The sequence below is a fragment of the Lagopus leucura genome, unplaced genomic scaffold (genome assembly GCF_019238085.1).
Source record: "Lagopus leucura isolate 7727_CA_CO unplaced genomic scaffold, USGS_WTPT01 Super-Scaffold_100021, whole genome shotgun sequence".
Lineage (NCBI taxonomy): Eukaryota > Metazoa > Chordata > Aves > Galliformes > Phasianidae > Lagopus > Lagopus leucura.
Window position 1 is genome coordinate 9,228,114 of NW_024962274.1, and position 14,242 is coordinate 9,242,355.

The 14,242-nt window shown below is 41.8% G+C and overlaps 1 protein-coding gene across 3 annotated transcripts in view; it reads left to right on the top strand.

The window, feature by feature from the left end:
* The window catches only part of SPSB4 (splA/ryanodine receptor domain and SOCS box containing 4), a 104,801-nt gene that overhangs the window by 59,833 nt on the left and 30,726 nt on the right, over positions 1 to 14,242 (top strand). The window contains exon 3 of one of the 3 annotated variants that reach the window (XM_042878374.1): positions 13,790 to 13,859. The exons of the other annotated variants lie outside the window; for them this stretch is intronic. Coding sequence (XP_042734308.1) covers positions 13,790 to 13,824 — 35 coding nt within the window. The 3' untranslated portion in view covers positions 13,825 to 13,859. Of the gene's footprint in view, positions 1 to 13,789; positions 13,860 to 14,242 lie in introns of those variants that run through there. 3 annotated transcript variants of the gene reach the window in all.

Here is a 14,242-nt window from a genome sequence, read left to right on the forward strand (position 1 = left end):
AATACTGTGCTGTAACTGACAGATTTCAGACATGAGTGTGAAAGTTTCTACAAAATGAGCTCACTTATTTAACACATGTGGGCTAGAAGTGGTGCTGTCATGTCTCCATGATTATGCTGTAGGGAAATAATAGCTACTATACTATAAAAATGTATTTTTAGAATGAAGGTTGCAAATATATAGTATCAGATTGTCCTAGCCTTCTTAGTAGATGTAAATAATTTAATCAAAAGGGGCTGCTTTTATGACAAAGTAGCTATTTTCTGTATTTTTATTGATTTAAAAGATTGCGTCTTCAAATTAAATGGTAAAGGTTTCATTAGGGTCTATGAAAATACACAGTGTAATGTCCTTAGGTACCTTACAGTAATGCAGGGATTCTTTCTTCCATTCAGGAACATCATTAGATTTAAGTATTTCTGTGTTCCACGCTTCGTAGGAAGAGCTCTCCAGTACTGTGTGCTGATACAGCAGCAGCGCCCACAGTGCCTGTGCGAATGGAAGCCGTCCGTTTGCCTGCTTTGGCTGTGTAAGAAATGCAGCGGTTAACCTGTCACTGCTTTCAGATAAAATAGTGCAGGCAGACTTTTAATGCAGAGTTCCCCATAGCGCTGTGAGCTGATGAGCGTACTCCCATCCTCTGTGATGAATAATGCATGGCCTTGCTAGCGTTAGTAAGATACCAGTTACTTCTTCAGAATTTAAAGGGTTTTTTTTCCTGCTTCTGTTATTATTTATCTGCCATCCTGTTTGAAGAGAAATAGTTAACCACAAGTCTACATATGCTGTTGAATTTAGGAGACAATTTCAATGTGTGAGTAAAGGAGATTGACTGTTCAAATCAATGTTTTGTCTTCCCAGACTGACCAAATGACTCTCTTGTGCCACAGACGTAGACAGTGTACTAATATTCAGGTGATTTTGTCTTTAGACAACAGGCTGCTGTGTGCCTTCCGCCCTCACACCCCTTATTCCCTAGCTTAGGAAGAGAGTTGCCATTTGCAGTGCTTTTTCCTTTGGTGTCTTTCTATGCCCCTTCTGAGGCTAAACAAAGTAAATGTGTTTTGTATCTTCAATATCATTTCTGAGTGGGTTGGAAAGACAGATGTACCTTCCTAGGATAGCCAGGGAACAGAGTCTTGTGCTTTGTCTTTGTTTATCCTGGTGGAATATCCTTTTGAATGTTTTAATTAAAGCTTAAATCTGTTCTTCTGCACTGTGTCCTGCACAGCTGCGGAGAGAATTATGGTGCGCTCTGTTGATTTTAGCAAGATATTCTCTTGACTTTGAGTAGGTAAGGCAAAAATTTGAGAATGGCAGGGATTGACAGTGCACCTGCTAAAACAGACTGCTCTTTATAATCTGTAATTCAAATGTTTATTTTAAAAGGAAATAGTTTGGTTGGCAGGTTATGAAGTATGTGGTGATAGCTGAGTAAGCCTAAGCCTATCTGGATAGCATGAGGTAGAACCGGGTCATGACATGTTGTGCTTTTTCTCAAAGCATGATACTCAACAATTTTTCAGCTAGTTAACTTGATTTGCAGGCACCCATAAAGAATAACTGAACCCTAACAAAATGATTTTTGATTCATCACGACATGCTGTAAGCTGGACTGGAGAATAGAGAACATTAAAATTCTTCTGTGGTATCTAGTGACAATTACATACAGTCCTAAAATAGTTGAGAATAGGTGAGATTTATTGCCATAACATGCTAACAGCTCAGGGCTAGATCGTAGTTTTTATTCATTATATACTCTGTTGCATCAATTTATTGTTATTACTGTTATTGGTAGGGAGGAGATGGAGGGCTGGATTCACTGCTTGTGTGGAGCAGTGTAGCTTTGGCTTGATCATGTTGTTACAACAGAAGCTTAGGCAATAAAACTAAGAATTCCACACTATTGTAGTCAGGACCTTTCTGTTGTATCCAGTCTGTCTGAATAGCTCACTTGTGAATAAATTGTTCTGTTTTCATAGCTATTGCCTTCCCTTCTGCTGCCACTTGAGTTATATTCAGATCAAATCATTTTCTTTGCTATTTGCTCTCAAGTTGAGAGGTAGTTAAGGACTTTATTCCATGCAGAAAGACCATCTAACATCAGGAGCACACGCTGGTTTCTATTAGAGCATTGGGTGGAATGAGTTGACACTGGGGATGCTGTGCTGACAAAACTGTTCTCACCTCATGTGTTGGATTCTAAATGTGGGTTGGCTGTAATTTACTCACCTTGTAGTAGTCATCACTATTGTGCTACAAGTATGTAAAGTGCAATAAATTATATGGCACCAACTAATTTAGTAGTCCAGAGCCAGTTTATTTCTTGTGTATCTGGTTCATTTTGTTAAAGCATTGCCATAGGTGAAATCAGGAAGGGAAGCCACTTACATTATTTTGTACTGCAGGAAAAGCATTAGAGAAAAACATTTGGTGGTGGCAGAAGCAGTCATTTAGGCTGACAGAATTATCCAGTGTTTCTTATGCCTATTCTAATTGACTCTTTTTTTCCCCATGAAAAGTGGTATTGTTGTATAAGCTTAATCCACAAGCTCTGCATGCTTGATGCTATGTGTCTGGTAAAATTTTTCATAGATCTAACAATTGTTAAAAATTCTTCTACATAAATTACTTATGATTCTTGTTCTTCTTCCTGACTGTGTTCCAATGAATTTTGTAAAGACTAATTACTGTGGTCCCAGCTAGAGATGCTCTTTTACATCAGTGTTCATTCACAACTTGCTTATTTGTAGCTGCAGGCATCTAGCAAGCCTGGGAAGCGTTTTGTCATTTATTTTTCACATTATACATCCCATCTGGTAATGGAAGAAGCTAATAGTTATAAGCATATCATCAGTTTGAAATCAAGTCATTTCTGAACCACTGTAATTACCAGTTCCTTCAGCCCCTACTGTTGACTCTGAGCATCTGCACATGTGCTTGTGTGTGCCTATAAAGGGCAGGGGCTTTCTTATCTTTCTCTTTTGCTGCACAAAAGATTTAGAAAAAGTCCTAATAGTGGCCTTCCTCCATCTGGGCAGTGCCGTGCCATTTTCCACTATGCCAGCTGCAGTCTGTAAATGCAGCCTCTTCTGTGTGTTGCTGATGGTACTGTTTGGTACATGACAGCATCACTTTGCAGCCCTGGAAAACAGGCACAAATGGTGTAAGTGTGTGAAGAGAACTCAGAAGTGTACTGCAGAAATGCAGAGTAAGTCTTTTCTGTAGGTGGGACAAAGCTTAAGCTGCTCTAAGAAAAGACCAGTTAGTTATGGAATGGCTGTACTGCATTACTTACAGCAGCAGGATATAAACTTAGCAATTGAGTCTTTTTTCTTCTTCTCCAATTAGCTTCTGTGCACCTGCTCCCCCCTCCTTTCTGAGAATTCTGTACTCTGGCTTAAGATGTTACTCCTCAACTCATTTCTGATATTCTTCCAAAGCCACCTTTATTCTGAAGTGATATTGTTTCCTAAGCAGTTGCCTTATATGCTGGGTGTTACAACCTTTGATTCCAATCTCTCCTGTCTTCTCCCCACTGCTACTTTCATTGTAGTAAATTCTGTAAGTGCAAATTCTTCTAATCTCTTATTGCAGTCAATCTTGAATCAGGCTTATAAGTTGAATTACTGCATAAGAATGTTGGAAACACTAGAACTGAGCAAATGCAATCAGTTCATTTACCATATACTACAATTTAAAAATTCTTTAGTAGGAAACTCAATTAGAGATTTCATTTTACACCAAATCTGAGAAATTGAAGGGTGATTTTTGTTAATTTTTGTTACAAACTGAAGAAGGTGTGATTGAGCATTTGCTTTTGCCACGTGCTCATTAATTTGCTGCAGAAAGATACGATCTCGGTCTATCCCCTTGACACGTTTTGCTGCCCATGTTAGGAATAAGCCATCTGTTGTTTTCTGAGTCTATTTCACAGTCAGTTTTATTCAAATGTGCTGAAAGCTGCTGAAGGAAGAGATTTTTGTCAGGCACTTAAGTATGACTAAGTGGAGTGACTGACGTCCAGATTTGCTCCTTGAGAATGAGGAGTTCAGTGGTGGAATTAGGCTGGGCACGTCCTTGCTGGAGCTCTGACACTGTTCTTGTCTGCATGAAAAGCCACTGCAATTCTTTCCAACTTGTCATAATAAATGAAACTAAGAAGAGTATTCATCATATGCAATTAATTTGACAGGCATTTTTGCTACTAACAAGACCATGAATTTTGCCAGCACTACTCAGGATGCTGGCATGTGAGTAATCTCACTTCTGGGCATATTTGCAGCAACTGTAGACGTATAGGTGAGCCATGTTCTTTTCACCCACTTAGGGAAAATGTTCCAAATACTTTTTTTCCACCTTTTTTTTTTTATTTAATCCCCTAGTGATTGTGAATCAAAGAGACGCTGACAGATCAGTGGAGTGTTGGTCATAAATAATTTAGATTGTGATTGCCACTGACTCCTTAGAAGGTAAAATACTACTTGAGTATTCGTGAGCAGTGATAGGAAGTAACAAGGGTGGAACTTGATTTTAGATAAGAGGAAGTTGCAGAGAATCCAGCTTGTAGGCAGTGGGCGGGCAGGGTGAGCTCCCAGTTCCCCAGTCATCCCAGGACAGAGCAGGGTGGTCTGGCACTGCGGTCACTGCACTCGTCTCACTTCTGTCACAGCAGTGCATGTTGTCTGCCTCCTGTAGGAGCAGCCTCATCCTTAACTGCACAGCTCTTCGAGAGGAATCAGATGTTATTTGTCCAGCTTAGATGTTGTAGCATATCTCTGTGTATTCTTGAGAAATAAAGAGCCAGTCACTCATTGTTAGCTGTGAAAAGAAAGAAACAAGTATGTGGTCGTAATGCACCAAGTGCCTCCCTCCCTTGCTCCTCCTGACTGGCACAGCTGGCTTCCTTTCAGACTTTCTTTCCCCAGTGCTGTTTTATAACTGCACAAACTTCACTTCACATTGAAGGCTCTGCAAATGCTCACTCAGTTAATACCTTCAGAGAGTTTTCACACTGTGTGAAAGCTGCTGTAATGGAAACCAGTCTGGCAGAAAGGTCACCTCCTTTTAATGACTTGCTTTTTGCTTTCCTTTCTCGGTAACAGCAAGAGGAAAACCCAGAAGTCTTCAGATATTGGACTTTCAGTGTATGTGCTTTGGAAAGGAAACAAATTTTTCCCAGCAAGGAAGACAGATAATGATGAGGCATTTTCAAATGTTGCTTGCAAAAGTCTGCTCCTAGCTGTACTTTCTACTCCTAGTATCTGTTACGCTATATATTCCTGTTCTACAGAATGAATTTTCTGCAAAAATCCCCCTGAAATTCGAAGTACAAAATCTCATTCCTTAAAAAATGGCTTTGTGAAGTAAAAATTGTGTTAAAGCCAAAACCAAACAGGAGATTATAAGAGACCAGTGCAGCTTTCGTGCTGTCAACTCTCCATTCTTCACTGTTGTAATTTATCAGCAAAATGAGCCATGCGAAGCCTTTCTGAATGGAGCAGACTTGCTTTGACTTTCCTGTACCAGACAGGTTGCCACTGCCAAAGGGAAATAAATTCCAGTTCTCTCTGGGATGGAGCTGCCTCAGGTGAGTACCACTGGCAGAGCAGCCCAGCTCTTTGCATTCCTCACTGGAGGTGCTGTATTTAGGAAAAGGCTCTGGACTTGCTTCGTATTGCTTATCATGGTAATACAAATTTGTGGCCTTTCATCCACACAGGGTTCTCTCAGATGTTCAAAGCTATACTGCGGTCTTCGGCAGGGCTCTGCCAGTTCTGCTGGGTCTCATGTCCAGCACTTTGCCTTTATTTCCAGCATGGATAGTGGCCAGGCAAACACTGAAACTAGTTCAGCCTTGTGAGCTGAAGCTGTGCTCCTTCAGCAGCTGAAGCCTGCATTTAGAAAACCAAAATAAAATCATTTCAGTTTCTAGGCCTTACAAAGTTCTCTTAGGAAACACGATGTAGCAAAGCAATTATCAAGCTCCTCAGAATTCCAGAGCAGAGTCTGCTGAGGGCTGGTCAAGTCTGAAGTGCAGCACAAGCATGTGTGCGTCATGGCGAGGCGCTGCGGGAGCGGTGCGGGGATCTTTCCCGCCGCCATTGGCTGCTCTGGAGCCTTCTCTGCGGCCGGTGGGTGCTGGCGTTCACCAGGGGCCATGGCAGGACGCTCACGAGCGTGCCGATGAGCTGGTGGCACGGCAGGCAGTTGGCCCCGTCGGCGGCTTGGTACTCAATGCGGCTCCTGCCGAAGGTGTTCATTCAAGGATGACGTGGGTCGGGCTGTCCGGCGGGCCGAGGCAGTCAGGGTGCTCCTCCTCCTCGTGGTCTCCGCCAGTTCCCTCTTCCTGCCATTGTTCTCAATGAGTTCTTCTCCCAGCCTGTATGCATAACTGAAGTTGCCACTTGATCCAACCTCTGGATGGTGCTGGACGAAGGTTCTGGCTGCTGCCTGGTGCTGCTGGCTTTGGTTCTCAGCCATGTGGTTATGTACTCTGCTCCCATGCTGGTGTCCTGACCGAACGTTGTCTGAGCTCAACCTCTGCAGGAACTTCCACTGGCAGTATAGCCTCACGATTGTACTTAAACTGTTCCTTTCATGGTATTTTGATGCATTCCCCATGTTTTGGTTTATTCCTTGTGATATTTATTCTGTTTCAGATGCAGCAGTTTTCCAAAAGATTGTCTAATTCAGCTTCCTCTTACAATAGCCTTTAATCCGTGTAACAATACAGAAAAAGCAATATATAGATTGCTTCTGAAGATAACTGACACCATTTTATTTTGAAGACACTAGTAAAGTTTGATGGCTTACCACTTAGGAACATATCTTAAGTGTTCGGAGTATGTACTATTTCCCTAGAGTGATTTATAATGGAGAACTTAAGAAAAAAGGAGGAGAGTTTGGATGGGAACACTTAAAATTTCTTGGCAGAAGCTTTTTGCTAGGGAAGCTAAGTTGTTTGGGTTTTTTTGCTCCCTTTCCTTTTGGGAATGAGAGATTTTGAGGAGGAAATGGCCGGTCTGCGTTCCTGAGAGCGCTTTCTGAAGGCAGACTTAGAGAGCAGGCTCATTTGCATCACAGAACACGTCCCTGTGAAAAATGCGGTATGTGCTCTTAACCTGCTGGACTTGGCTGGCCGGGTTTGGAGCCGAGCCACAGCGGCGAACAAAGTGCTGCTGCTGACCACGGCTCCTGCACTGCAGAGGGCAATGAATTGCCTTTTTCTGCTGGACAGAGTGAAGTCACGAAGGTGTAACTAGAAACCTACCTTCTTGTTTCTGAGAGCAAAAATGGAAGACTTGCATAGGATCGAAAGCGTTCTGGCATTACATGAGCAGTGCTCTTTTGCTCTTACCAGATACATTTTTGGTTTCCAAAGTGATAATTATATTTTAGCAAATAGTAGATGCAGAGATGACATCATAGTTGCTACATTTTCCAAAAATACTGAATTTCCAAGATCGTAGGTGTTACTTTCTCTTAAGCAGAGTTTCCCACAGACCTGTTTTAATGCTGTGGCAGACAGTGCTTCACTGAGACCCTGCTGGAGGAATTCTATCCAGTGCATTGTGCCTGCATCGTGGCTTGTGCAGAGCAAGGAGTGTATTCCAGGGGGTCCAGAAAGTCACAGGAATCTGAGAACTTCTGGTTTGCTTACTTCTTGCATTCCGTGTCATTCCTTCAAATTCCCTTCTTTGTGGTCCCTATATTACTGTGTGCAAACAAATGTAATTACTTTGCACATCAGTGCTAAAGTTTTTAGTAGTGGACAATAAATTTATTGCAAGTTTGATCTGTGTGGCAACAGATCAAGCTGTAGAGCAGCAGTGTATTTTTAGCCCTTGTTGTAACTACTGTGTGCCTGATGTGCCATTTTGCACAAGATAGATGCCTAGAAAAAGTGGAAAATGAAAAGCATGGCTGGCAGGTATGTTTCACCTCAAAATAAATATGAGATTGCCCTTTTGTGACTTCGTGTGGTGATGTTTGTCTTCATTTTCTTTGAAATTTCACTTCGTCTAGGATAACAAATGTAGAAAACAAGAACTTAACCTGTGAAGGGGCTGCTCACGAAGCAAGGCAGCAGCAGCTGCTTGGAAGAACAGCACTGAAGGGCAGGTCTGCGGGCAGCTGTCTGCCTCCAGAGGTCACTGTGCTTTTCAATCTGACTGAAGATAGAAATGCATGGGAGGCTCACTCTAAGGTCCTTTTTACAGCTGGTAAACTGTGCGGTCCCTCACCTTCCCCCTCTCATGCATTTGTTTTAGATGGAACCCTGAACCATAGGCTCAGTCACAATTTCTGTGATCAGTGTAGTTGTTTAGGCCTGGTAGCTTGGGGAAGGGATGCGTCGCGACGAGACCTGACAAACGCGCACACGGATCTGTGTTTAAGTGAGAGCAACTGGAGTCATCTTGCCATCACAAAGCAAAGCAAGCTTTAAAGCAAGATAAAGAATTAGTTGGATGTTTTTTAGAAAGGGAATGTATGCAGAAGCAGATTTTCAGAGCAAGTTTTTAAGAAGGATATGGTGTTCACCGGAGGATGGTGATTGTATGTGAAGACACGTTTGGACTGTTCTCTGTTCGTTTTTCATGACTAGCAGACAGCTCAGCCTTTTGAACTTCCTATATTTGCGGCAGGCCTTTAGCCAATACATTATTACTTGGGAACGTTCTCATTGCAGAGCTCCTTGAATATGTTTTTCTGTAAGCTGTGTGTTGCCATAAAGCGCTTCCCAAAAGGTTTCATTCACATATTCTAATGCTCAGTGCTCAGTGCTTAGCCTCAATGCTAAGGCGATTTTTGTAAGATACACTTGTTTGAATGGACTAAGCTGAATCTTTCATCAAACCTGGACAAAATCCCTGAGGAAAAATACGCATAAAATTAATTGAGCTCTACATATTTGAAAGCAAAGATTTGGTCCTGCTGTGACTACAGAACACAGAAGAGGAACAGACAGTTTTGGAACGGGCAAAATTGTGTGACCTTTACTGTCAGTAGTAATTGCTAAGTCCACGTGGATCACCCCAAGCATGAATTTGATGAAATAGGGAATATTATACACAGCCAGCTCTTTTTGAAGACACTGTGCATCTAAGAAGCAACCAGACAAGTGTTTTTATTGGGGAATGTCTTCAGGTTGTGCTGAGATATTTAAGCAATGATACGTGTTTCTTTCTATGAAGTTTGCTTCTGCTGAAGTATGCAGCTTCTGTTCAGGGCTGTATGGGGAGGAGAGGTGCCCAGTCCTGAGCAGCTGTCACGTGGCTTTGATGTTTTAAAGGGAATAATGCCCTGGAAGCCCAATTTTAATTGATGTTACCAAACAAGTGAAGTGGTGATAAATAATGTATAGTCCTGCTTTTGTCTTGGGAAGGTACATCAACTCAGGACATAATATGAAAGCATTGCCTGCTTTTGCTGTGCTGGGAAGTTATCTTAGAAACTGTGCATATTTCAGTCAGTACCAGGGCCCTGAATACACAAACCCAGAATTCTGATTATGCTTCTGTGAATAAAATTAAAGCATATGCTATTAAAAAAAATATGTATTTCATTTGAAGTATTATGTGTGTTGTATCAACCTATGAATTTAAATCATAAATAGCTGAGAAGATGTGTGTAGATCACATTGATAATGAAGCATGGGGAGTGGGAAGAAGCGTTTACTTTTTCCTTTGCTGATATTTTTCTCAGGTCTTGATGCAGTGCTTACCAGCCCTGAACAGCTTTTGTATTTTGTGAACTAGTAGCATTGTGCTCAGCCTCCACATTCCAGACCTCCCAGTCTTCCCAGGCAGGGATGAGCACAACCTGCCTGCAGCCCTGGGAATTTCTGCAGAGGAAATCAGGAGGTGCAGGTGACAAATGCCTGCTGCATTGCTAGTGGCGTGGTTGTACTGAGCAGCACGTGCATGGGCCAACTTTTGAGTTCCTGGCAAGCAGGCAGGGTGGTCACTGCATTGCCCTCCTTGTTCGCTCTTGAGTTGGAAGTTGCTTCGGAAGGATTCAGGCAGTCTGCTTCTCATTGCTGCAGTGGCTGGAATCTTCACATGTGTGCTTTGATATTGTTGCAGCTGGAAAGAGAAACATCTACCCTTGCTCATTAATTGTGATTTTTGAATTAGTTTTTGGATAAACATGGAAAGGACAAAGAGATGCAAAAATTATCAACACTGTGGGAGATGAGCATGTGTGGGTGTAATGTTACCTGGAGCTCCTTAATTTTCTTACCCTTAGTTTTAGACTACGGACTTCTTTGGGCTTGTGGGTTTTGACTCCAGTTCAAAAAAACCTGAAAACAAGCACAAGGCCTTGACTTCTGCTCCCAGAGAAGAGAGTAAAAGCACAGCCAAAATAGATAACTCACTAATGGGATGGTTTAGAGAACATCTTAAATTGAAGTCTGGTCTAGGTGGCTGTTTCCACCCATAAAAAGAATGACTCTGGAAATGTCACATTTCCAAATTTTTACTCAGTCACTGTGTTCATTATTGACTTAATTAATGCAGAAATGCCTGAGAAATCGCAATGACAAAGGCATATTCCTACACCTGAGGGATTAGTGTTTTTCTCAAAAAACTGTGAATAATTAGGCGGAAAAAAAGTATATCCACTTAATTTTACAGGCTGGTTGACATTAAAAAAGACTTGGCAAGGGGAGAAAAGGCCACATATCCGTGGATAAGGGATGCTATTTAGCAGTATTTACCCTGGCAAAATTCCCTCTGGCTTTCCTGAGAATGCTGATGGAGTGAAAAAAGCTGAGTTGACACAAAGGAGAAGGAATTTAGTGGGAAGCATTCTTTTGGGCTGTGTGTAATTCTGAATCTGTTTTTAATATTTTGGGGTTTTGTACTCTGGATTAAATATTGAGCTGAAGAATTTGTTTTGATAGCTTAGCATTTCATCTGCTGGACCATTATCACCTAAGTTTTAGAACAAAAAAAAAAACAAATAAACCACTATGCTGATGTTTACACACCCATGGCTAGAAGAGTCTTTCATTGTTAAACCTGAGTTCGCTGAATAACACTGTTTGCTCTGAGAGCAAAAGAGCACTGAAGGAAGGCAAGAAGACAGATGATAAGATATACTTAAATGGTTTATTAGGTCTGAAAATGTGGTTGAAAAGAAAGCACTCATGGTAGAGTTATTATTATTAAAAAATACATATATATGTTTATACATACCACGAGTGTAAAATTGGACTGACGTTCATGTCTCATCTTTTTTAACTTGCATAAACTGACAAAAAAATAGTGTTCAGAATGTGAGGCTGATAGTTAGGGAATCTGTGTCCATATTCTGTTCAAACATAATGATAATTCAGCAGCAAACTGACATTCCACTAATGAAAAACAAACATGCACGCACATACATGCTGTCTTCCTGTTAAATAGTATTAATTTTCGATTTTGAAATTTCCATATCCCAAACTGTTAATAAAATAGCAAAGAAAAAGATGACAAAAAAAATAGCCATCCCTTCTTTTGGTCTGGAAATGGTATTATTGTTTTCATTAAGCTCTGCTCTCTGCTATACACTGTGATGATTCTAGTCATTTATTGAAGTAAGTATTGGCTAGTACAAATCAACTTAGTCTTAGTCTTCACATTTACCATTTCCCAGATAAGAAAATATATCCTCTTGTAATAAAATCACGTTGAATTCAGCTGATATTTTTGTACTAAGAAATTAGTATACAACTGCTCAAATTGTAGAATACGAGAAATATTTTTGCTGTGTGTTAATGATAGCATTTGCCCAGTTCCAGCTTAATTCCAGCACATACATACTTATTTTTACATTGGAAGAAGGAGTGGGTGGTTCAGATTTTTTCACTGGTGTTCATCCCTCCTTTATGTGTCATATGTATAAATACAAATATATATACATGTATATATATATCCACACACATAGAGTAGTAAGCTGAATGCCTCAGACTACTACCTAAATTTCTTTGGGAAGCTTTGAAAATGTAAACATGTAGAAAATTTTGAAAGAATTTTAGTGTATGCTCTATAACTTTCCTTCTGTATTTATGTTTGAAATTGGCAGAGTTAGTGGCATAGTGGGATTCCCTTTCCTACAGAAATGAGAGGTACACAGATAAGTGAAGAGATGAGTGAATTGGTCAGCTTTGCTTTGTCCCCAGCTGCAGTGCTTTTCTTAATTGCCAGCCCTACAGATTGACTTGGGAGCTGACCATCCAGGTAGATCTTTGTTCACAATAGCTTCTCTGCCGGCCAAACGATGCTCGCCTTTGCAGCGCCATCAATGAGATGGTGGCTAGGGGTGGGGGGGGCTGGAAGGGATGTTTACTGATGAAGCTTGTTTGACAGTGAATCAGTAAGAAGCAATAAATGGAGACCCTTTACAGTGTTTCATAGTTCCTTCCAGAGTGCAGTCACACTGCTTGGTATGTCATCTGCACTAGTTACTTCCTCGTCTTGTTTGACATCAGTTACGTCTCGTGCAGATGGTGGCCATAAAACCATGGGTGGATAGCATGAGGACAAAAGGATCAAACATGAAGCTGGGAAGTGTGATGGAGGAGAGGGCCCAGACAAAAGGCTCTGGAGTTTTTGCTGTCCTTCTCTTTGTGTCTTCATTTTCTGGAACAGCAAGCTAGTACTTTCAGGGGATGAGTCCTTGTGTGTCATCTGATAGGTCCAAAGAAACTGTGTTGGCTGGACTGGTGACCTAGAGGAGGACAGGGTAGTGACTGTGGCTGGTATGCTGCTGCCAGCCTAGTTCTCAAATTGCATTAAGCTTTGTGCTGTGAGGAATAGAGTGATGGATGTGTGTAGAGCAGCAGCAGCTTCAGCCACAGCTGCATCTCCTCTGCAGCCTCTTAGGCCAGTGGAGACAGCTCAGAGAGGGCTTCTTCATTCAGAGGCTGCAGAAGGATCAAGTATAGGAAAGCTTTTCCCAGAAGCGCTGCCCTGAAGGGGTAGAAAAATTCAGTGCAAGCAAAATTCTAGTTATTTATCAGATTCACATCCCATGTGAAAGCCAAGATATTTTTCTTGAGATTTAATGTTTGTCCTCATGCTGAATCCCTTGACATGCTCAGGAGTGCCAGAAGTCACATGAGTAGTATATCATTCTTACCAGGTGATCTGCTTAGCCTCACCTTGAGCACTGTGTGCCGTTTTGGGGGTCACAATATAGGGACATAAAACAACATCCAAAGGAGGGCTGCAAAGATGGGGAAGGGTCTGGAGGGCAGGAGGTAAGAGGAGTGGTTGAGGGGGGTAGTTAGGTAGTTAGGCCCAGGGCAGGAGAGCTGAGGGGAGCCCTCATGGCAGCTGTGGCTTCTCACTGAGAGCAGACGAGCAGTGCTGAGCTCTGCTCTGTGTGACAGCATAGGACCAGAGGGAACGGCATGGAGATGTGCTGGAGAGGGCCAGGTGGGGTCAGGGAGAGGTTGTGCACTGGAGGATGATGGGCGTGGAACAGCTCCCAGGGCACTGGGCATGGAGTTCAGTGGGCCTTTGGACACTGTTCCCAGGTATAGGACTTGGTTTTGGGTGGTCCTGGAGCCAGGAGTTGGACCTGATACCCCCTGTGGGGCCTTTCCAACTCAAGAGGTTTTGGGATTCTGTGATATTCCCCTCACCCATCCCTTTTCCTTCAGCAAACTTTGCATTGGTGCTTTAAAGGCTCAGAGTGTGATAACACATAACCTAGAGCAGCTGTAGGAATACATAATAAGGAAATCAGCCTTCCTTGCTTTTTTTTTTTCCTCACAAAATGACCATTTTCAATACAGGAGTGCCAGTTGTAGGCAGCAGCGCAGCAGTGTGAAATTTCAGGCAGAGCTTTGCCAAGGTTGAAACATGGTTACAGGAGCTTGTGATAAGAAGAGCTGAACAATGGTGAGTAAAGACAGCCCTGTGCGTCCAACTTGGGGTATCTGAGTGCTTTAGAAATGTCTTCAGAGAGCATCAGCTGTGTTTGCATGAAAGGAACAACAAATCATATGTTCAGCATGAAAATCAGATCATTTCTAGTACCCATTTTGTCCCAGTAGAGTTTATGTTACTTAAGGAAAAAAAGTCCCTTTCAAGAAATGTAAATATAAATAGTAATGAAATAACAAGATCAAATTAGTGCATTGAGCCTGATTTGCAATTTCGTTGCTCCAGATTTATTCCAATATAATTCTATTAATATGAGAAGTAGAGTAACAAATTGCCAAATCAGGTCTGTTGTTTGCAGATCT